A 25,344-nucleotide genomic window follows, 5' to 3' on the forward strand; every position below is an offset into this window, starting at 1 on the left:
CGAAGATGTTCCATTAGGGGGGTCCCGCTTGCGAAACGTGGACCCCCTAATGGAACATCTTCGCCGGTTAGAAACATTTAGGCTCTCCTGCCTACGATCCATCCTGAGTTTAACCAGGCTGGATTTTGTGAGGAGCTCACAAATCCTTGAAAGATCTGGGCAAAGTCCCATCGGTGACCTCCTCCGGCAGGCAAGGCTGCATTGGCTGGGTCATGTATCCCGCATGCCCAGCCACCATATGCCTAAACAGCTTTTGTTCGGCCAGATAGAGGGGGCTAAATGGACGTGGAGTGCGTGGACTTGCCGATGACTGGCACCAGCGGTGTCAAGATCGGCCTCAGTGGCGGAGGCTCGTGAAGGACACTACTGGGCAGTTGGAGGCAGTCGCCCTCCAACAACAACGGAGGGCGGAGGAGCGACGCTCACAACAACGAGCGGAGCGCCGGGTGGCTAAAGCACAGCAATTTGGCACAGTAGGGGGCACAGGTGGTGCATCAGCCAGTCATCTCAGTCATCTCAGTCAGTCGACCCATGGCACCTGGGTCTGCCCCGTGACCTCCTGCCAGCGGGCGTTCGACACTTCACGTGGCCTCAAGGTGCACATAGCCTGGCACAAGCGTCGTGGTGACGTCACTGCTACTTAGTGGCGAATGTCGGTTGTTGTTGTTGTCGACTCTGCCTCAAATGAGTACCTGGTGTGGTGCGTAAACATGGCCCCTTGGGAGACAAAGGCGGCCGGGCATGGTGCTGGCCACTAACCCCGGTCTTCATAGGTGCTCGCTTAACAGCACTTGCCCCAACAGTCTTTTAAGGCTATGCGTGGGATCTTTGTGATCTTTCTTGTTTGCCGTGCAGTGTGCACGCCGCTGGGCTTGTCGCGGATGTTCGGGGTGACGGGTCAACTGCTGGTGAAGCCGCGGGTGAGATGCCGTCACTTGCGAACGCTTTCACCATTGCCGCGTTCATTCTGTGCGACTGTGTGTGTGTGTGCGCGTGCCGAGAGCACGAGCGGCAACATGCACCGCGCCAGGGTGGATACATCGACACACTGCTGACACGGAGGTGTACGTGATGACACAAGCTTGCGCATTAAAGTCGTGTCGTCGTGTCTCCCTGCTTTGACGAGCAATGTGTCAGCACTCGTCTCCATTGACAGTCCTCTGAGGCAGCAGTGGCAATTCCGGTCTATTGGACGACCACCGTTGACTACCCCAATCGCGTACGTAGGTTATGCGAATAGTGATCCGGCCGGGTGGTGCCGATATTTGAACCATTGGCTCACGATCGAAAGGTCGCGAGTTAAAATGCCGGTGCGGGTCGTTTTGGGTCATCTTCGATTTCGTTAAGTGCTTCGCTCAACCGACATGAATCCCACTGTTCACAAATTGAGGTGAACGATGGGAAATTGGCAAGTAAGTCTGCCGTGTGCTGGTAAAATGGGATACGTGGTGTGCCGTTACTCACAAACACTTGGTCAGGGGTCATGGTGACGTGCCCCCCAGGTCAGAGATTTTTGCCGGGTGGATTCTCACTGTTATTTGCTTGGCCACCCCTGCCGTGTTCTATGCTGCCTCTAGATGGCGACTGTAGCTTGGGACAATTCTGTGCTCTCTGGCTGAGAAGACAAAAGGTTTATCTTGAGTCAAAGTTCTTCTCAAATCAAAGTGTCTCCCCGTGCAAACGTGCCATTGGGCTGCAATTCATCTCATTTGGTAACCCCACACCCAGCGGTGAAAAATTCCATATTACCATGACAGAGACCGTGCTCTCAATTGGACGACTACTTGTTGACTTCCCCGCAAAGCTGTGGCACTTTTTGGGGGGTGGGGGGGGTTAGCCGATTCTGCCTCCCAACAAGGATTTTAACCCTTGACCTTCTCTCAGTCCAAGCCCGGCACTCCAAACCACAGTGCGACCCGGTGAAATAAAAGCGGTGGAGGGAGGGGGGCGGGAAAATAAATTGAGGCTATAAAAGTAGCATTTGGCTTTGCCTTGCCAATTATGTGACCGTAAACGTGTGGGAAAATCTGGGTAATGTTGATCTCGCCGGGTTTTTAGTGTGCGACTTGAGCCTGTGGGCCTCTGAAGCACTGTTTACTCGCTTAGGCCAAACAACTACCCAGGGGAGTGCATGGGCGCTGGGAGAGGCAAGATGGCATTAAACAGAGGGTGTACTTTTGCTTTTATGGACGAGGAGCCAACTGAACTGGTTGGAGCTGGAGCGCGGTCGCTCGCTCGGCTCACGGAAATGTCCCGACAGCCAGTGCACACTTGGTGAGGATGAGAAGGCTTGGGAGGCAAGGGGTTGGTGGATCGCACGAAGGTGAAACGTTTGTGTGGTGTGTGTGTGTCTATGCACAACAGACGTCGAGTCGTGAAATCGTGGTTTACGCACTGCTGCAATTGCAGTGGCGATTTGGGTTCAATTTGTGGGCGTGCACAGTGGCTAAGCGGCATTAATAACAATGATTTCATTTTACATAGCATCATTCATGCTAATTGCATCCTCCAACGCTCTACATTATTTATATATAAGGGCCAAATCCTATTTATAGCGAGTACCAAGCGAATGAAAAACCTTATAAATAAAAATAATTAAATAAACTAAACGCAAAAACAACTAAAAGTTAGAACGAAACAGACAAATGAGTCCATTAAGTCACATCCCATACCATAATCCCGACTTCTCACACATCTTGAACGTGTCCCTTTGGCTGTGAATATTTTCACTCTTTCGAGTGTCCGCTGGTGATTAAGCTGATCCAATCAACCCATTTTGTCACTCCACTGCTGGATGAGGGCTTCCCTGCGCCCTGTGGGCTGCTGCGAGGAATATTTGACCATACTTCACCATGCTGGTCAGTGTGGGTTGACGGCGGTGGGCGGGATTACAGAACGACATTGTGTTTTATTGCACTGCCGCCCACTGCCCACGACATTAATTGCCCCCTGTCTTTTTGCTCTTAGTGGTCACCCATCCAAGTTTGATGAAAAAAATTTACCTGGTGTCACGGTTGGGACAAAGAGGTTCCTCTTAGTATGCCTTATTTCCGGTGACCTCGCGTAGGTCCACATCACACGTAGGAAACAAACAACCACAGCTGTTTCCTTCTGGGTGTTTATTGTTGTTTCGGAGTGTTGACTAAAATTCATTCAAACGGTGAATTTAATATTGAAGATGCACACGGCCGCACGCCTCATAGTCTGTGTTCAGAAAGTAGTCGTTTTACGAACAGACCGGCTTACCTCGCATTAATTTTGTGGAAGAAACAACCCACGAATTAAATATTACCGTTTTATTTTCCTGATTCTATTCCAGTTGTGACGTCAGCATGAAGCCTTGAAAATCGAGATATTTGTTTTCAGAAGCATTGCACTCAACGGTGCATCACATCGTGGCAGAAAACAATCGCGTTCGTAGGCCAGATAGCACATCTTCTCACAGGCCCCAGAAAGAGAGTTTGCCTCATAGTAACCAAAACAAAAATTCCACTCCTCAGAGCTGAAATAGATTTGCTTGTACGTTCACTAGCGACTGGGCGGAGATGATCAACATCGCTACACTTGAAAACCCAGTTTAACCATGGGCAGTTGAGTACCCAATTCAAACCCAGGATCTCAACGATGCTGGCTCAAGTGCCTCTGATCCTGCACATTAACCCACTGAGCCACCCAGGACACCCGCACGTATAGGCAGTGGTGTTAATAGGAGCATTGGTGGGAGTTTGTTCTCAGTCTGGCTATTGTGCTGTGTTTTGCTGGGTGCGCTGACCACCACTCTGGGCGTCTGCAGCTGCTGGAGAACCTGGACGAGCAGATCGAGTGCAGCCGACTGGAGGAGGCGGTGCTCAAGCGACGGCTCAAAGGTCAGCCCCCACCCCCCCTCCTACTCCTGCCCCCTCATGGCTCCCACCACGAATGCATCACTCCCACCGCTACCTTACATTCGTGCCCCATGCTGGTTCCTCTTGCCGGCTTGCACCCATTGCCCACATGACCTCACGACTGCCGACGAACACAAAAACACAAACTGCTCTCTGTTAAACCTTTCCGTTCCGAGATGTCTGCAAGTCACAGGGTGGGTGTCCCGTTCACCGCTGAATCTCGGGACGTGCAAGCGGTTGGAATTCATTTTAATTTAGAGAGGCATAGCCGTTTTTTTTGAAGACATTGTACTCACAGCAGAGACCTGTTGTGACACGACCGCACTTTATGATAGCTGCTGCCAAACTGTGCCACGGCCTCTCTTGTGGGAGCCATGGTACGTCTTCTGACCTGAAGACATACTGATAAAGTTATTTCATTTGAGTTTTTCTTCCGTCATTGGAATGAAATCGGAAGAAAAACTTGTGCCGTTAAATCGACATTCACAATCGCCCCAGTGGCATCAACGGGGCATGGCTGCTGTGCATTTTAATACCTCGCTGGTTTAACAAAGCTTCAAACTTCAGTTTGTACAGCCCAGGATACAAGACCTCATTACATATCCACGAAAGTGGCATGTTTTATTGGGTGGCATTCTCTAGAAGAGGTGCTCTGCAGTTGAGCATCCACCACTGTTCCGCTGGAGTGCCGCGCACATGCACCTGCAGCAGTGCGTGCGGCCGTGTGAGCTAACCATTGAAACGGCAGCAGTGGTGCTTGCCTCGCTCAACTCCTGTGTTCGTTATCTTTATAGTTTTCTGAACACACGCCACCCTGCTCGTTTGCCTCTATTTCAGTCTACCTTCAATATGTATGTGTGTTGAACTTGGTTTGCATCGTACGTGTCCAACCGCGCTAATCGGAGGTATAGCAGTAATTGTCATAGCTGTCATACGTAGATTAGTACTATGCTACATGTCCATCCAACACATATCGTGTTGTTTTTAACAATAATCAGTGGTGAATTTCTTCTTTTGCAATAATTCATGCTAAACCAAAAATAAAAATGCCACTTAATATACAAAAACAAGTCAAGAGGTCAGTATCTCAGCTCGCATGAATGCTGGGCCGGCGTTCGTCTCCGTTGGCACGCGGTCGCCCTGCGCAGGTGGCCGCCCTTGACTCATCATTACGATTCCTCCCTTGGAGTCACAGCTGCAACATTAATTAAATGCTATCATTTTTTAAATGTGTTTTAATTGGTTGTTATTAATATATCTTTGCAAGCTTTCTTAAAACAGTCATGTTAGAACAACTAGCAATCCTTTACTTAAATGTGAAGACCCCCGCATCCCAGTTGTGGTTCCCCTTTGCGAAAACACTGCCATCGTCTGTAGCTGCATATGGTTCACTGATGAGCCCTTACGAGGCTGGAGCTTGGCACTATCTGCTGTGCTATGATATGCCCACAATGCCTCCCGTGAGAGTCTGTCGGCAATAGATTAGGCGGTATTTGTCAGCCAAGGAAGATTATTACCATTTTAGTTTTGACTTTATCGTGAGTAAACGTTACAATGGGTTCAACCTCAATATTTCAGAAGGACATTGATGCAGAGTTACCGACTAATTAGTTTTCAGCATGACAAGTTTTATTTGTGTGTCCATGTGTGCTGTGGCGATGAATTTCGTGTAGTTATTGCAGCAACTTTCTAATTACAATTTGCATGACCGCACATTATTATTGTGTGGCCTTCCATGCAGCCTTTCTCCTCAGTATCATGTTGACTTAGAGGAAGCAGGTGAGCTGATAACCGTGTATTTCGTGAAGGATTCCGCATGTTTCCCACGTATTGTGGTCACACGGCAACTTGTGCATAGAACAGGGGTCTGGCTTCAATTAATAATTTACGTGTTTATGCTTGTGTACCCAGGAAAGCCTCACTGAGTCTCTTAACTCTTCTTCTTTTGGTTTGACCTTTCGAGTTTTAACAGTTAGGGGGCAATGTTGCTATTTGTAATCCAATTGAGTAATTTTCAGGTAATATTTCAGCATTGCAATGTTTGGCCAAAAGCATTTACATTGTATGGTTTCTTTTAGCTTTTGGAGGATACCATATAATCCCGAGGAAACACATGTAGAACAGGGGAGAACATACAACCTCCACATCGAAAGGCACCCGAGTCTGGAATAGAACCCAGACCCTTCTCGCTGCGAGGCGCACGTGTTACCACTGCACCACCATGTTTGAAACACAAAAGGTAGTTTCTCACAGACGTCCTGCACTCAGGTGTAATCCCTGCGCAGCATTAGCGCAAATTAATATCGGGCTAATGCTATCACACGTAGTCATTTAATGATCAGAGGTATGTTGTGAGTTGGGAAGCATTGCCTACCTGAGTTTGATTCCTGGCAATTGCTAATGTAATTTTGCGAGCAACATCTGAACCAGTTATGGACCACCCCGCCCCCCACCCACTTCACCAATTGGTATTGACCATGAGCGGACCAGGCATGGGGAGGCCTTCATCCAGCAGTGGATTGGCAAAGGGTTGCAAGTTGTTAATTATTGTTTTGTGAATATGTTACAACACAACCTTGTGGCATGCACGTGTGTGTGATAAGGCTGTATTGCTGCAAACTGTTTGTGTTTTAATGTGTAGGAGTCTTGTATAGATTTGTATACTGTGCTGCTTTTTTCATGTACATGTGTCAGTAGAGAGTTGTTTGTGTGTGTATATATGTGTGTGTGTCTCGGTGTGATTCTGTGTATGTATCATTGGATAGTTGTGTGTGTGTGTAACGGTGTGTATCTCCGTTGTGTAGTGTTAGCACGCTGCACTACCAACCCAGCGACCCGAATCTGATTCCCATTCATGGCCAACACCAGTGGCGATTACACTGTGTAACAATTTATTTATTTATTTTGTTCCTGGGTAGTAAGTGTTATTTCTTAATTGCTTATGCCTCAAATTACATAAAATGGCTATTATTCCCCACAAACTTTGCTTTTATGACCAGGACAGTGATATTTTGAAATTTACCTATTTTCCAGAACATTCCAGACAGATTCAGTGCTGAGTAAACTTTGAGTAACTTCTAGAAAATTATTTAACTTTCCAGTAATATATATATACTAGTATAAATACAGGGGCCTTAAGCCCACCAGTTCAGTTTAGTTCAGCTGCCTAAGTGGAGACATATCTGCATTTTTCTGAGATGGCATCAAAAGGCTGTAAGCATCCGGAAGACGCATTTTGCTATGTCTGCGGCCAATTTATCAAGACAAGAGTGAAAAAGTATTCTGTGGAAGCATCTGCTAAGATGTGTGAGGCCTACAAGGCATATTTCAGCATGCCTGTCGGGGATCAAGACAAAAATCGTTTCACCTGCGAACAATGCAAAAAAACTCTGGAAGGTAAGATGGACAATTGTTGCTCGGAATTTTATGTTATAAAATTTGTTGCAATTTTTTAAATTGTAAAAGTAAAAAAAAAAAATGTATCATACATGAAAAATGTTGGGAAAATCTCTTACACATTAGTCATGGGTGAAATAAATGTTTTTTTGTTGGATGGTACAGAGAGGGAAAGAGAGACGTGAAGTTCGCTTGCCCAAGAATTTGGCGGGAACCCACTGACCACTCAAGCAACTGCTACTTCTTTATGGTGGACCCTTCCAAACGTCGGACTGGCAAGAATGCACCTGCTATCACGTATCCGGACCTTCATACATCGCCCCGGTGCCACACTGCCATGAGCTCCCCGTACCCACTCCTCTGAAGAGAGAGCAGCCGTCTTTAGAAGAGAGCAGCAAGTCAGAGAGCGAGGAAGACGTTGTAGATCCAGATGACAATTTCAGAGGTGGAGCTTAGGAGAGAAACTATACTACCCCAACCAAAAAGACCTCAACGACTTGATCAGGGATCTTGGTCTCACCAAGTCCAATGTCGAGCTTTTGACGTCTTGGCTCAAGCAGTGGAACTTGTTGGATGAAAGTGTGCAAGTCGCAGATCAGAGGAAGCATCACCAACCTTTTTGCAGCTTCTTCACCCGTCAAGAGGGGCTCTGCTTCTGCCACAATGTGACCAGTCTGTTCGAGGCAATCAGAATCGCTTGTAACCAGAATGAGTGGCGTGCTGCTCCATAATGGTAACAAGTACCCGTTTCTTCCCCTGGCCCACTCGGTGCACCTCAAAGAGGATTACAACAGCATCAAGAACTTGCTGGACACCTTGAAGTATGATGAGTACGGATGGGAGGTCATCGGAGACTTCATAATGGTTGCATTCCTGATGGGTCTCCAAGGTGGTTTTTCCCTGCTATCTTTGCCTTTGGGACAGCAGGGACACCAAGGCGCACTACCACAGGCGGGGCTGGCCACAACGGACCGAGTTCTCTGTGGGGAGGAACAACATCAAGTGGGAGCCATTGGTGAACCCCTGGATGGTGCTAATGCCACCACTGCACATCAATTTTGGCCTTATGAAACAATTTGTCAGAGCTGTAGATAAGGAGTCGGCAGCCTTCAAGTACCTTCAAGACTTCTTCCCTAAGCTGTCTGAGGCAAAGGTCAAAGCCGGTGTCTTCGTCGGACCACAAATAAAGAAGATCTTGGAGTGCAATTAATTCCCCAAGAAGCTTACTAGTAAGGAGAAAGAGGCTTGGAACTGCTTTGTCGCAGTGGTTCGTGGCTTCCTGGGCAATCACAAGGTCAAACACTATGTGGAGCTGGTTGAGACTCTGGTGAAAAACTACAGCACAATGGGCTGTAGGATGTCCCTGAAAGTCCATATCCTTGATGATCATCTTGATAAATTCAAGGAGAACATGGCAGCGTACTCGGAGGAGCAAGGCGAGCGCTTCCACTAGGATATACTGGACTTTGAATGCCGCTACCAAGGACAGTATAACGCGAACATAATGGGAGACAACATTTGGGGGCTGATTCATAAAAGTGATTTACAGTATAATCGCAAATCTCGAAAAACTACTCACTTCTAAATCTTTTGTAGTAATTTTTGTATTACTTTAGTATTAATGCATGTTAGCTTTGATTCATATGTTGTTGTTTTCTGACTTTATGTCAATGAAAAGACACAAATTCGCCAGTTTTCTCATTGGAAATAGTTAAATTTCAAAATATCACTGCTCTGGTCACAAAAGCAAAGTTTGTGGGGAAAAATAGGCATTTTCTATACTTTTTATGCATAAGCAATTACGAAATAACACTTACTACCCAAGAACAAAAATTGTGTTACATCGTCTCATCTGAACCGGTCTCAAATTAGTACCTGGTGCAGTGTGTAAACATCAGTACTGGGGAGACAAAGGCGGCCGAGCGTGGTGCTGGCCAACCACCCTCTCCTGTGCCGTGCCAGCCTTAATAGGTGCTCGCTAACAACACTTGCACCAACAGTCTTTTAAAGGCTATATGGGGGATCTTTGTCTTTGTTTTGTATATTGTATATTCGTGCGCGTGTGTGTGTCTCGGGTATGTATCTACATGTATATGTATCGGTAGACAGTTGTGTATATGTCAGTGCGTATCTGCGCGTGCGTGTATATATATGTGTGTGTGTGTGTCTCCGCGCACGTGTCTGCTTGGCGAGCAGGTCGCTCGGGCTGCTGGCAGCACTTGAGCGTGGAGGCTCTGAGGGAGAGAATCTTCTGGGTGAGCAAGGAGCGCAGCAGCATGGGTGAGGCATTGCACGGTGCACGCCGCACTACAGGCAGCCTCGCTGTCTGTGGACTATCACACCTCTAGATCTGGCCTGGGCCTACTTTAGTCCGACTCGGACTAGGTTTTTTATTTTATTTGACCAGGTAAGGTCCATGAACTATATAGCTCTTTTTCAGAAGCGACCTGGACACAACTGGTAGCTCAATGAAGTAGCTCAGCATGTGGAAAATTGTATAGCAGCCAAATACTTTCAAACGCATGTTTCTAAATGTGGAGGGAAAATCCGGAGGACCTGGAGGAAAAGCCAGGCTTTCCCCACACCTCCGAAAAGCACGGTTGGCTATATACTGTGCGAAAGAAGTTCAACATATATACATGTGACTACGGGGAGAACATATAAACTCCACATATACAAGCGTCAGGGTTAGGATCAAACCCACGACCTTCTGCATACCAGTTTACATCTCGCTTGGTTTCCACAAGAGCTTGTGGGTTCGATCCTGACCCCGACGTCTGTATATTTGAAGTTTGCATCTTCTCACCGTGGTCACGTGGATTTTTCTTCGGGTCCTCCAGTTTTTCCCTCTACATTTATAAACATGCGTTTACAGTATTTGGCTGCGATAAAAAAATCCACGTAAGCCACTTCATTGAGCTATAAGTTGCAGCCAGATTGCTTGTGAAAATAAGCTCAGTGGGCCTTACCTGGTCAAATAAAAACAGTTTAGTTTTATACAAACTCTTTGGTTCTTTCGGTAAAGCCACGTAGGTATAAAATAAAATTAATCACGACATTTCGGGCGCAACACAAGCGTCCATCATCAGGTGGGAAAGCATAGTCTGCTGCTGAGGCAGACTGTTTTAGTTTACTTGATGCAGTTAACACCAACACGGGGAAGTTGAAGGAAGGCTGGCATGCATGGTGTCGATGATCGCAAGACCATCTCATGTGTTATGGCATTCTTGATGACTGCTCATCCCCAAAGTCTGTAAGGCTAACGGAGGTTGTGTGTACCTGTGTGTGTGTAGAGCGGAGGGTTGGAGCCTCTGTTTGGCAAAGGAACTTGTGCTTCCCTCTTGTGATGCTGCTGCTCCTGCTGCTCACGGTCAGTGGCCTTCGTGTTCAATTCCTGCTCATAACCAACAACAGTGGCAAATATTTGAACCAGTCCAGGGCCCTCCTCGAGGTCGAATCATACCCAAATAAGCACATGGTGCGGTGTATTTATGTATGTGTCTTGAACTTCTTTCGCACTGTACATAGCCAACCGTGCTCATCAGAGGTGCTGTGGAAGGACAATAAACTAAACACAATGCAGTTGACAAGAAATTAGTTTCTATCTAGATTTAACAGTGCATACATCCAGTGGCTTCCTAATGTCGGAAGTTTGTAAAACATAAGCACTTGGGAGACAAAGGCAGTGCTCGCTAACAGCACTTGTCCCCCAACTGTGTTGAAGGCTTTACGAGGAGACCTTTGTCATTGTGTGCGACAGGGCGTCTCCGTGGTGCTCGTGTGCTTCCACGTCCTGGTCCTGCTCATTGATGACGCGGCAATGCCCAAGGGAAGCCAGGTGAGAGTGCTCGCCCGCCGTGTCAGTGCTCAATCGCTGGGTCCCAGGACATTGCCCCCATCTCTGCACGACGGTTGAACCAAACGCCCCTCCGGCCATTCCTTCAGGCTCACGATTCGAGTTAGTCTCTCGTTAGAACCGTCTCTCCTGGTTTGTCTGCCTCGTACATATTGCCTCGTCATTCTGTCTCGTTCTTTGTGTTAACCTTCATGAATATAAGAAGATATAAATTGGTGACATCATGGTTAGGGCACTGCACTCTGGACCGAGCAACCTGAGTTAATTTCCACGGCTATCATGAGTGGCAAGGGATATCAAAACCGGTGCAAGCCCTCCCCTTCCCCATGATAGATTATTGACCCCGGATGGATTTAAGTGGACTTGAGTTAACCCCCAAATCCAATATAAGACCCAGGACCTCCTGACTACCAGTGAAGTATTCTGCCACAGCAACTGGTTAATGTTTTTAAAACATTAATAAATTGCGGTAATGCCGACGAGGAACTGCCTTCTCAACGGCAGTGAGAACATGCTTGTCGGCACAGTTAATAGTTATTCTACAAAAATACATAAACGTGGGGTTTCTCTCGATTGGGCAGATTCCATCTCACGGCTAACATGTTGGATAACTGACACGTGACGCAGGTCTATCTTAAAACTGTGACTCCTGCTGATCTCTTGAGTGTGAAACAATCAAATTGAAACTTCACATGCAGCTAACACTGAAATGGAGCGCCATCTAATGTTGAGTGAGAGGCGGTGGTGGCTATGCACGTGGCCTGTAATCCAGCACTGCGGAGGCAGCAAGGTTTTTTGTGGATGGCACAAATGTGAAACTCCCTTCCCGTGGGCGTCGAGGAGGTGCCATACCCTGACGTGCCACGAGGAAACGGTGCAACAAAATGTCGACGAATCTTCATCTGGTCCATCTGTGTCGGGTTTCTCAGTGTGCTCCGGTTTCTCCCACGTTAATACATCTTTAATAATGTCTTCATGTAGAGGACCGCAGAGCTTGGACAGTTGTTGGTGCCGGCTCACCAAATGGTTGCTGCTTTTGCACTTGTCTGTGGTTCGTCGCGCTTCTGTGTGGTGCTTTACAGTCCTAATGATCATTATTAATAGTCCAGTATTCAAATGAGTCTCGTATGTAAATGTTTGGTGTCGTCCTCTTGTTCCCGAATCGTGATGTGATGCCTTTCTGGCGGAGTGAGTTCCGTAGGGAAGATTATTTTTTGGTTTGTTGCATGACTACAATGATAGCCCGATTGAGTTGTACATTACTGTAATTGGTGGTGATCAAAAACCCAATGAAAATGTTTGTCAAGGTGTCATCATGGCTACTGGATTAATACCATCACCATCGTGTTCTTATTAACCATCCGTGACAGAGCAACAAAGGTTCGGATTGGGTTGTTGTGAGCTGAAATTCCAGTTAGGCATCGATAAAATAAGTACCACTTTTCAGAAATCAAGAGTGGTTATACTTATTTTTGACTGGTATCTGCCATGACAATGTAGACAAATGTGAACACAGCCCCACAGGCGTCACTGTGATTTAATGTATTACAATATTACATTTTATACGTTTTTCATGACTTTTCACCATCGATTGTATTGTGTAGCAGTAAGGATGATGCTTATAAGGACTATTCATAATTGAGATCATAAAATCGATAAACAAAGGTCGTCCTGTTGGAAATCTGGCCGTCAAAGTGGGAATGTGGAATTTCCACCACCAGCGGAAAAAAAACCCTGCCCAGCAAGAAGCAGAAAGAAGCTGGGACTTATTTACTTTTTGCGTTCTCTATTTGAGGGTTTGTTTTTTGATAGCTCCAAATGTTTTAGGAACTTTGGCCATTGACATCTTGATTTACAATGAAGAGACGATGATACTCTTTTATCTTCTTTTGAGATACTGTGTCTAACTGTGCACAAAAAGTTAATGTTTCAACCCTGGTGATTTTTTTTACAAATACAGCATAATTTCGGAATCGCGAATTATAAAGCGGAATTATTTTACAGCACAATAAAAGCTTGTTTTGCAACACTGCAATCAGTGCTCTCTACGAGGGATGTAGGAGTCACAGTTGGTATGTTCTCAGGGTTACTCTAATAATGCACAGACATGTACACAGGTGGTGGTAGTGGAAAGACAAATCTATTGGCCAGGCGCCTTCTCAAAACATGAGATTGCCTCGCAGCGGCATGAGACTGGGTGGCAGAAAAGGATTGTTTTGCACTGCAGACCATCCACAATCTGTTGACTGGCTGTTGATTGCTTCGTAATTGATTTTTGGGTCGGAAATATTGCAACTGCCTGATGATTCTGGTCATATCTCAAACACGTCAGTGTGCTGAAGTAGTAATAAATTGGCACGTTTATTGACGTGACAACTTTATTAATTGGCAATGTACGGTGGTAGAGAGGTTATGACAAATTTAACACTATGACACCTCCTTTACCAGTAGCAGAATATAGCAATAGGTTTTTACCCTTTTATCTGGTACAAAGACTGACACCTTTATACAAGGGATCATGTTTGCAATAACCACAACACAAGCATTCAAAATGCAAATAAAAAGAAACAACACCAATGGAGACTAGGCTCTAAGAAAAGCTGTCTCGGGTGTGAACCAATCAACTTCAAGGACAGTGCATATCATTATCAGAGTTGTTTATTTTTGTTTGCATTTTGACTGCTTGTCTTGTGGTTATTGCAAACATGATCCCTTGTATAAAGGTGTCAGTTTTCGTACCAGATAAAAGGGTAAAAACCTATTGCTAAATTTTACTTAAGCGATCTGACCCAACACCAATCTATTATGGATAATAATAATAATAATATTGGTCACGAAAGTCTGCGTGTTACATTTATCTGCTGCTGATTGTTCATCGACTGTGAATTAAATAATAATGGGCTCTTGCGTCAGGGCATTGTGCTGACTTGAACATATTCATACCTGTCAACCCATACGGTTTACCCATATTCTTGTACGGGGAAATTTTATTTTTAAGGTCCATACTGCGTACAGCCATTTGAATACAGGCAAAATAATTAATTATTTATTAGTTTGTGTTTCTCCCTTGTGATTGGACGTTGTTGGATGAACGTTGACATTTATAAGGACACGGGGTGACCAATAAAGTCTGAATTGGCCTGTAATAAGGCAGACACTGATAAGGGGTTGACAGCTATTCATATTAACGTGAGAGGCCTGGCTGTGCTCGTGTGTTATCCTCCATTGCCAGTGACCACTTGCTAAATGTGGGCATTCAGAGCAGTCTGTTGCTGGGTATGGCTCACCGATGATTCATTAAGGGCAAAACACCCCATGACTGCGCCCATCCGGCCCCTAGGCCCTGGTGCATTTGCACCGCCTGCACACTCATTCGCTACCCACTGGTGGGGTTGGATTAATCCATCGTCTCTGTCGACTGCTCGTTGTTCATAACATCAATTCTGGCTGCTACAAGCTAAGGCTGGGCCTGGAGCTGGAGGCTTAGTCTCATAGATGGCCGGAGGGCGCGCACGTGATGCACGCAAACGCATGCGATGCGTGTGCCTTAAGGAATTTTACACTTGTACATAAGCACCTCCGATTAGAATGCTTAGCAGTTATGTGTGGTGTGAAATAAGTTCAACAAACATACATAGTGTTTTGCGAGTCTGCTAAACCCCCGCTGGTGTGCGAGATGGCCACGAGATAGCAACGAGATGACAACGTAGCAATGAGTTCCTCAGCTGTCTGTGTGAAACCGTTTGAGTGTTTTCCCCTCGTATGCTTGTGTTTTCTCTGGGTACACCAATTTCCTTTCAAGCATACGAAGCACAACTTACTTAGAATTAATTGTATGAATCATCCCGAGACAAGCCTCTTGAAAAGTGATGATTTCCCCGTACAGAGGACGCTGTTTTTAGACTCATCGGCAGATGCACCGAACTGCCCCATGACTGAATGGAATGTGCCAATTTGCCCTTTCAGATCAACCCTCGGCCTGTCCCACACCCTAGACCAGGGGTCGGCAACCTACGGCTCCGGAGCCGCATGCGGCTCTTTACGGGCTGCTTCTTGACGATATGTACGTATGTACAGTATGTACTCAGATGCATTGCGGCTCTTGAAATACTGAATTTTGTACCGAATTGGAAAGAAATGGCTCTTCTTGTTATTTTGGTTGCCGACCCCTGCCCTAGACAGATAGAAGCAATTGGAGCTTGTTTACTGGGGGATAATGGTTAACTGTAACAGTTGAGTCATCATCAGCAATCTCAACATTTCCTCACAGCAATCTCTCCATAGACAGCTTGACGTGTGCAGTTTTGGCCACTCGTCGCCAGAATCATCTGCGTAGCCTTGTGGTCAAGCTGAAGGTATGCATTGCAAGTGGAATATTTGGCCAACTGTAGCATGCTCCGACACACTTGACGCATTGATTGGGCTGAATAAAATAACGCTAGACTACATGGTACAGTACAGTGTGGTGTTGCCTACACTATGCTAGGCGGTAAGTTAAATGATCTAGAGCTCGACTATCCTATTATTTAAGTCACACATTACTCCAACGATTATCAGTTCGATTACTCAATTAATTGGATCACACAAATTTTATTGGATCACACAAACTATTCTGGCAAATCGTCCGATGATGCTAGATGTAATTACCAGCGAAGCGTCGTACTCAAATTGTTAAATGTTGTGGATGTACTCTCCAACACACCGGTGGGCTGAAGTAGTAACTAATTGGCGTTTTGTTTACGTGACAAATCCCTTACTAATTGGCTGTGTCGGGTGGTGGAGGGTTACGACACATTTATACTTACGCGATCTAACCCAAAAACCTTTATAATCCTACTGGCTGAAATGACGCGTACCACACCTGGACGTTTTACAACGCTTTGTTTCCATGACAACCAGCGGTCACAGTTCTGTTTAAATTATCAGCCTTATATTTTGTTTCGATGACAACCATCGTTCCAAAACCATGAACATTACTTCCTACTCTACAGTGGTTGTACGTGCGTGCATTACATTTGTTTTGGTCGAAAATGGCAGGAATTCACTCCGTATTTTGCCCGCGTGCTTGTTTGTGTATGGTACACTTTTTAAATAATTTCTGCGTGTAAGTTGTATTTGTTTAGCTCCATTGAAAGGAAAATGGGACTGAAATGGGACTGGTAATTGGAAGGAAAATGACACTGACAAACAGCGTGCACTTAAGTGGCTTGTTTTGTTATGTGCTGTACACTATGTTGTGTTATATTGTATTCGGGCTCTACCATGTGATCCCAACTGTGACGGCAGCCGAGTTCCATAAGTAATGGTTAAACCACGTGCACATAACTCAGATAATTATCTGTGCTGCTGCTTTCAGGGTCACGATGTGCTCAGGAATCTCTTCAACGCAATTAGCGATCGATACGGTCAAGCTCTCTTTACGTTGTTCAACCATGTCTTGTCCTTTTTTTTTGTTCCATTCCTCTATGTGTAATGGACTCTATGTGATCAAATTAGATAGCTATATGCAGAGGTGTGGACTCGAGTCATGTGACTTGGACTCGAGTCAGACTCGAGTCATGAATTTGATGACTTGCGACTCGACTTGGACTTGCATAACAATGACTTTGTCCCACCTATGAGATGTGGACTCGAGTCATGTGACTTGGACTCGAGTCAGACTCGAGTCATGAATTTGATGACTTGCGACTCGACTTGGACTTGCATAACAATGACTTTGTCCCACCTCTGGCTATATGGCATTGGTTACTTGAGAAATAACCATGTATTTATCCAGGTAATCCCCACAAAAGCATTCAGACTCTGTCAAGAGTGAGATGTTTGGTCAACTTATTTTTATATCTAGCATTTTACATGGGGGGGATGAAACCAAGGATCCCCGTTGACTCAAATTTGGGGTTAAAATCCATGTGGCGGTTAACTTAGTCCACCATCGATTTTGGGTCGATAAATGAACTCCCACTTTTGTGAGAATTCAACAGCGATCATCCTATGCATAGATAAGCATCTACTGCCATATAGCAATGTGGAATATCGATTACAAGCTTGGGGCTGCCGGCCGAGGTGAGCAGTGCCTGAAGTTTGCTTGAAGATGGGAGAGACGCCTTTTGTTGATTGTTTATTTCATAACGACGTTCCTCACAGAAAGAAACTCAAAGATGATCGCCCTGTTGTGGTGAAAGGTCACGCACATGCAGTAAGTCAGTGACATTAAAGGCCTAGAGAGGTCTTCCTCTGTACCAATGCTTACTTTTTTCATTCCCGATAGCGACGTGGTGCTTGACCTTTAGAGTGCCAGTGCACATTTTGGGGTAAAGTACGCATTATTTTTAGCACCGCAAATGTCTCCCTTGCTCCCACGCTGACGTGGCTTGTCGGCAGATTCGCTCTCGTGCCTTTTTCCCCTCGCTTTAATTTTAACCGCACTTGAATATGTGGCAGGAATCTGACCGCTGGGTTTATTTGTATTTCTATTTATTTTATACACAATGGCCTTAATGTATCCTCGCCGAGGCTCCAGAAACTCCGAGGCCAGGATGACGCTCGCGAGTCTGCCCGGTGGGGGGGGGGGGGCGGGTGGGGGGGGCACACGTCGCGAGCCCTCTCTAAAAAAAAAAATCCGCGCACGCTGGCAACGAACGAATAACGCCCCGACTGTGGAAGGGAAATGGATTCCGGGAAGGGCGCTCACGGCTAATTAGGTGTGTCTTCCACTGCAGCCGTTGTTTATTTGCAAACCGTTAATTTTAGAGCAGGGCAGAGTTAAAACAGGATGCCCTGGCGGTGGTGGACTGGCGGGCATCCTCGGGCCATCCAGAACGGTGTAAAGTGACTTCGAGACGCACGGTTTCAGCGTCCGGGGGGGGGGGGGGGGGGTGCCTGAGGAAGCACTTAATCCGATTTTTTTTATTTAATTAGTGGAAATTAACCCGAGTGCATGAGTTCTTGCTTGATTTTTTTTTTATTAATTGCTACTTTTTTCATTTCTGGGACCTGTCCTTGGCAGTCTGTATCTGGATGTGGATTGATGATGAGTCCTTATGATGACGAAGTATACCTTCAGTATGGTGGGCCGCTCGGATTGACTTATTTGAAAACCTCTTGGCCGAAAGATTATTTGTCAGTGATTTTATGTCATCATTTACATTTTTCGAATGTTCTTTTTTTTGTAAATTTCTCATAGGCAAGATTAAATTTGAAAGTGTCTCCATACCCAAAAGGGCATTGTGCGGTGATAGAGTAATTTACAGCCCTGCGCCAGAGGTGTGATTTCCACATTCCTATGACAAGGGTGAGTTTCTCTAAACCATTGACTATTGAATTTTCACAATGTGTGGAGCTCAATGTCTCTATCCTGGGGAAACGATTGGCTGGGTTGACCCCAAATAGTGTTTTAACGCGGATGCTTCCGACTTTTAGTTACATGCTCTGCCACAGAGTCATCCGGTCTGATGGAAACTAATTCATAAGCAACTGCAACAGGTTTTGGTATTCATATAAATTAGGCAATTTTTTTGTATTACTTCCCTGGTTTTCATAACTTTATTTCAATAATTTCCCTTGCTGCTTTAAGGTTTCATTGGGTTTGCAGATATTTTGTCAGAGTACACCGTGGTCCTTGATTACTTTTTTGTTGCAAATGTTCTGTGCTGTGCCAGCTTTTGTGACCCAGGTCTCGCTTGCAGAAGAGGCTTTCACCCTCAACGGGCTCTCGCCTGATTATCAATAAATATTGAGCAAGTCGCACTCACACGTGGCGAACTCATTCGGTGCATTTCACTTTGGTGGCGTGAGCCCAGGAATTAGAATGTACTCTCCTTCGTGTTGTCTTCGTGCTGTAAGCAGAAGCTCCCTGGGTTTTGATTTTCCATGAAGCTCATGGTCCACCCTAAATTGCATCCGCACAAACCGTGGCAGATGCGGATACCTGATGCATAAATCGAAAATTAAAAACTCTCCAGTGTGTGACTGTGGTTATCCAGAATAGACAGTACAACAAATAACGACGTAATGCCCGATCCACACACATGAAGGAGACATCACGGCGATACACTCCACTGCTTCTAATGTGGTTATCTGGCTTAACCACCTGAATGTGGAATTGTAGCTGTTCTTCTGCATTTACATCAGCCATTCGAAAGAAGAAGCACTGTGATTGGTGGAGGCTTTATTCAGGCTGCTCATTTGAAAATTACTGGTTTGAGGCTAAGGTCTGCAGAGAGAAAGAGCCCCTGATCGTCATCAGAATGCTCACGTGGCTGCTGCCCCCACACATGAGATCTGCACATTCTCCTCAAAAAACCCAACAGAGGAACATTGATCCAAGAGGTTTTGTGGTCAATGGATCGAATGTTACTTTATTTCATAATTATAAACAACTCCAGCATCTGTTTGTTTTATTTGAACAAGTAATTTTCCAGCAAAGTTCATATTTATTTAGAGTATTTTTGTTCAAGCCACAATGTTAACTAATGGATTTTGCCAATAGAATCAAACTGCTCGGTGGCATTGGTTTTACAGACCACACCCTGATGATGACTCAGTGAAATAAAACCCAGGCAGAGGGTTTACCTTGTGTAAACTAACACTACTAGCTTTTACTGATCTGGAAAGCCTGTAGGTTGATGGTTCAAATGATACACTCAAACATACCTGGTGTGTTGCTTAAACAGCATCCCAAGATGCCTTTGCATTTAGACTTTTTTGTAAATTCGAATTGTATTGTATCGTTGTTTTGCACATAATACAGGTTTTTTGGGGGGTTTATCAAGTTTTGCCAGACCAAAGTATAATGTTCAATACATGTGAAGTACCGTTGATGACTCTTGGACACCGTTGGTGAGGCACACGTATTTATTCCGTACAAGTAGTCACAACTGTGGACATACAATACTAGAGGGGGTATCGGCCCCCTCACCCGGCTAGCTGGGAATACACTGCTAGCTATCTCTGACCTACCTCCTAGTCCTCCACTAACGGGCTAGGGGAGGCTGTCTGGCCCGACACTGGTAAGTCGGGCTACGGTACCCGGAGTCCCAGAGCACTAGCTCTGGTTCTCGGGACCACGCCGCTGGCTCGGTCCTGCGCGGCCCTGACAAGGGCGGCGTCCCAGGGGAGTCCAGGGCTCTAGCTAGACGATCTTCGGTCTTCACTGGTTTAGCTTTAACATTCTGCCCCGAGCCCTCTGACACATCCCCCTTTATACTCCACCCCCGCTGAGGGGTGGGGCCCCGGGCTGCCTGGTGCGGACGTCGTTGAGAGCACCCCCCCCGTGCACTCACGTAGCCCCGCCCACTGTGTTTGTTTCCCATAAGCTGCCATGCATAACGGCTCTCTCTCTAACACCCCTACATCACCCCCCCCCCCCCCCCGCATAGCTTGCAGCCGTCCCGGCTGCCAACATACAAAAAAAAACGACAATAAAAGCGCATTTACCCCCTGACCGCGCGTGTGCCTCACTACTTTTTCAACATAACGCGAAGAGAACAACAACAAGAACCAGAAAACCCCGAAGGGAAAACAACCCGACGCACCCCCCCCCCCGAATAAATACGAATTCCGTAAAAGCAACGTATATACAAATCGCAAGGAACCCCCAACACACACACAACACAACACAATGTGCCAGGAGCACACCACCGACGCAGCGCACAGTAACCATACACGTGAAAATAAAAAATAAAAATAAATTCTTTTTGTGCATCACAAGAGTCTGCGCATTCTTGCGCGCGTCCTTGCCGCAGGCCCGTCACACGGGGCAACCCCGGATGGCGGACCATCCGGTGGCAGCTGTCCATTTCGAAGTGAGTCTGCGCTTGATGTCGCGAGACCCTCGGCACCCCCCGTAGGGGTTGTTGGGTGGGAGCCCGTCATTCCTGGTGCACCTGGGGGCGGGACAGCCGGCAACACGTCAGGCGAGAGCAGCAGAGACGGACCCTTTGAGTCGGCGGACCCCCCCACATGTTTCGCCACGCGTGTGTGGAGTGGGGCCTCGCACCGCAACGAAGGGTTTCAGCCTAGAGGGGTGCACAAACCACCGGCGCTTCCCCCATTTGATGCGAACGCACTGAGGCCGCAAAACCTCGACCACCTAGATGGGGCCCCGCCACGGCCGCACCAGTTTTGAGGAGGTCGCGAGTGGTACCTGGGGACAGTGCAGCCATGCCCTGTCCCCAGGCTTCCACTGTAGCACGTGCGCGCGACCCAGTCTGAGGCGCTCATTCGCTTTCTGACGCCTGTCGGAATTCAGCATGGCAGCATCCCGTGCCTCAGTCAATTTCGCAAGGTTAAATTTAACATGGTCGGCCAATTTAGTTTTTCCCAGCGGCGCGGGGATCTGCAGCTGTGCCCGAACAGGTGGGTCAGGTTCGCGGCCATACATGAGGAAGAAGGGTGAAAATCCCGTCGCAGCATGGGGGGCCAATCTGTATGCTGCCAGGACCCCTTGAATTTGCAAGTCCCAATCGGTCTGTGAGTCCGAAACCTGCTGCGACAACATAGACGTGATGGTTCGATGCAGACGCTCGACCATCCCGTCAGTTTGCGGGTGATAGGGAGAGGTACGAATTTTTTTCGTTCCCAGGAGCTCACAGACCTGTTGGAGGAGTTTGCCGGAAAAATGTTTTCCCTGGTCGGTCAGCAGCCGCTCCGGAGCACCTTTGTCCATGACGTAACCTTGGACAAAGGCCTCCACGATGGCTGCTGCCGACTGGTTGGCCAGGGGCCAGGCCATAGGCCAGCGCGTAAAGTATTCCACCCCGGTCAACAAATATCTATTGCCCCTAGGGGTGGCGGGAAATGGCCTCAGAATATCCAGCGCGACAAGTTCGTTCACTCTGGAGACTCTGATAGACTGCAAAGGCGGGTTTGACTCCCGTGCTGGTGGTTTTCGCTGCGCACACCGAGGGCATGATGCCAACAGATCTGCGACATCCCTCGTCATGCCTGGCCAAAAAAAATCAAGCTGGAGCAAGGCGAGGGTCTTTTGGGTACCCAGGTGGAGGAGGCGCTCATGAGCAGCCCACACCACCCTACCCCGTAACCCAGAAGGGACCACCAGCCGGTGTCGATGGGATTTCCCGTCCCAATGCATCAGCAACCCCGCGTGCATTTCCCATGCGTCGGCATCACCCGTCCCCCGCCCCGCCTCCCCGGCGCGACGACGCGACACGAGGAGGGAGGTATCCTCCATCTGGAGGCGCCCCCATTCATTAACAGGCAAACCCAGCAGGGAATCTTTTCCCTGTTGTGCGATAGAATTTGGAAGCAATGTTTCGTCGTTGGCGGCGGCCGCCAGGACCGGAACCGGCATCTCCCCTGCTGGCTTGCAACGTCCCGACCCCAGGAGGCATGCACATTCGGAGGTGGTTGGCATGCGCGACAGAGCGTCCGCGTTGGTGTGGCGAACGCCCTTACGGTAGGTGGTTTCGAAATCAAAATCCTGGAGGATCTCCAACCATCGGGACAATTGTCCCGATGGCTGTTGAACTCGCAGGGCGTACTGCAGTGCCGCATGATCTGTGCGGACGGTGAAATGCCGACCGTACAGATATGGGCGATACTGTTGGATGAAATAGACAATTGCCAACAGTTCCCTACGGGTGACACAATATCTTTGCTCCGCTGGAGACAACACCCGACTGCCGTACGCAACCACCCGTTCCACGCCGTCAACCACCTGGGAAAGCACGCCCCCAATACCCGTGTTGCTCGCATCGGTGTCGAGCAAAAATGGTTCCGAAAAATCGGGGTAAATCAAGGGAGGAGCTTTTACCAGGGCGTCCCGAAGGGAGCAGAAAGCAGCCTCCTCCTGACCCCAGTGGAACCGAACCCCTTTTGATGTTAAAGCGTGTAGGGGTTTGGCAATCGTCGCAAAATCAGCGACGAACCGTCGGTAATACGACGCGAAGCCAATGAAACTCCTGACCTCTCCCACCGAGGTGGGAGTCGGCCAGGAGCTGACACACTGCATTTTGGCGGGATCGGTAGCAATACCTGAGCGCCCCACGATGTGCCCCAAATAACGCACCGAATCGCGTAACAAATGACATTTTTGGGGTTTGAATTTCAAATTAGCAGCCCGTATCTTTAGGAAAACCGCCCGCAACCTCTGGAGATGTTCGTCAAAAGTTTTACTAAAGACGATAACGTCATCCAAATAAATCAGGCACGACTCCCATTGCAATCCAGCCAAAACCAATTCCATCAAACGCTGGAAAGTTGCCGGCGCTGAGTGTAAGCCCATCGGCAACCGGTTGAATTGGAACAGGCCGTGCGGTGTACGGAAAGCAGTTTTAGGCTTTGAATCATCGTCCAGAGGAAGCTGCCAGAATCCCGAAAGTAAATCCAGTGTGGAGAAGAATCGCGCTCCCGCCAAGGCGTCCAGCGATTCGTCCATCCGTGGGAGCGGGTATGCGTCGGCAACCGAAATTTTGTTAAGGCGCCGAAAATCAACGCAAAACCGCAACGAGCCGTCCTGCTTTTTAACCAGGACGATCGGCGCTCCCCAAGGGCTGGTGGAAGGAGAAATGATGTCGGCGGCTAACATGTCATCAATAGCCGATTTGACATGGTCCTTTTCGGCGGGACTTAACTGAAACGGATTCTGGCGTATTGGCGCGCTGTCACCCGTGTCAATATGGTGACGCAGCAGATGAGTGCAACCCAAATCGTATTTGTCCCGACTGAAAACGTCGGAAAATTCCCGCAGTAGCGTTCTAAGCTATTGGCGCTCTGAATTTGACAGGTCCGTCGATCCCGCACAAAGCGCATCGAGCCACCCTCCATCGCTGTCCGAATGTGGGTGCGGCCGGGGAGCAGTGCCGACGTGATTCGCAACAGGTTCCTCGCAGGGCACCGGCGTCGCGTGAGCAAGCACCGTCCCTTGAGGAACTACCACTGTCTGCGACCCCACATTGAGGACCGCGATGAAAGGGTCCCCGTCCCCTCTTACGACGGTCTGGGCCGGAATCAAATGAGGTCCACTAACCCCGGCCCTAGATGGTCCCAGCAGAATTCCCTGGTCCCCAATACCCTCAGCGAAGGGCCGACGAAGTTTTAGAGGCACCAACATTTGAGCTCCCGGCGGCACACGAACTGTTTTAACGACGAACGCTGGTACTGTTACGAACGCCGTCCGAGCCGCAGTAGGGGAAGGCAGGAACGCCATGCGTCGTCCCGACGGGAGCTCAATGCATCCCTGGTCTATTAAAATACGAATCGGCATTTTGCCCAAGAAGTCCGTCCCCAGCAGGCACGGAACCACCAGCGAGGAGGAAACAAAAATCGGGCCCGACAATTTGATATCCCCGATACAAATTTGCGCTCGAATCTGTCCAATGATGCCAAGAGAGCCCCCGTTAGCAGCATAGAATGGGACGTTAACCGGCAGTAAAGGACGGCTCTGGACAGGTAGAATATTGTAAATGAGTTCGGAAATGATGGTCGCCGATGCCCCCGTATCGACCAGGATGCGTACCTCCACCCCGTCAATGTGTCCCACCACGGCCGACGACCCCGACGACGCGGCCACAACGCGATGGGCCAACATGGACCACTGCCTGGGTTCGATTTGAGTCCCCATAGTGGTGCGTGTTGGCCCGTCGCAGCGCAATGTCGGCCCCCCGTTCGTTGCGGTGTGCGAGTGTGTGACGAGTGTGTGCTTGGGCCAAACATGAGGGGTGCCGCGACTCGCCGGATTATTTTGATGGAGCTTGGGAGGAGGAGGCCCGGCGTCCTGTCGAGGCGTCGTCCCACGCTGCCGAGGAGAGCGGCACCCCGAGGCGACATGGCCCCGGACGCTGCAGTTGAAGCAACGCGGGAGCGCCGGCGGCGATGACGGACGGTCGAAGCGGCTCGACCCATCCCGGCCCGACCGTGCTCCCGTCCCCTGCTGCCGTCGACGGTCGACAGCGTAAACCTCCTCCGCCGGGAGGGTGGCTGCAGCCACCGCACGCCCGGCCGCTGCCCTGCTGGCTTTCCGACGCTGTGACAGCAGGTTGGCGTGGAGGAGCCGCGCAGCCTGGAGGGAACTCATCTCCGTGTCCTCCTGTGCAACGACGGCAATGTCCAGGTCGTCTGCCAGCAGGAGGATTTTTTCTGTGACCATGGCGTCCACGCCGTCGTCGTCCATTCGAGGGAAGGCCGTCTTCGCCAGTGCCAGGAGACTCGTCCTGTACGCCAGGGGCGACTCCTTTGCACCCCGCTGGC

The 25,344-nt window shown here is 48.2% G+C and overlaps 1 protein-coding gene across 2 annotated transcripts in view; it reads left to right on the forward strand.

The window, feature by feature from the left end:
• Positions 1-25,344, forward strand: part of LMBR1 (limb development membrane protein 1) — a 76,873-nt gene that overhangs the window by 36,832 nt on the left and 14,697 nt on the right. For both annotated transcript variants that reach the window (XR_013636485.1, XM_078854934.1), the window contains exons 8-12: positions 856-920; positions 3,794-3,866; positions 9,477-9,560; positions 10,574-10,650; positions 11,041-11,118. Coding sequence is in view for 1 of the 2 variants with exons in the window: in XM_078854934.1 (XP_078711060.1) it covers positions 856-920; positions 3,794-3,866; positions 9,477-9,560; positions 10,574-10,650; positions 11,041-11,118 (377 nt within the window). In the remaining variant the exon portion in view is untranslated. The remainder of the gene's footprint in view (positions 1-855; positions 921-3,793; positions 3,867-9,476; positions 9,561-10,573; positions 10,651-11,040; positions 11,119-25,344) is intronic.

Source organism: Lampetra fluviatilis, chromosome 1, assembly GCF_964198595.1.
Source record: "Lampetra fluviatilis chromosome 1, kcLamFluv1.1, whole genome shotgun sequence".
Lineage (NCBI taxonomy): Eukaryota > Metazoa > Chordata > Hyperoartia > Petromyzontiformes > Petromyzontidae > Lampetra > Lampetra fluviatilis.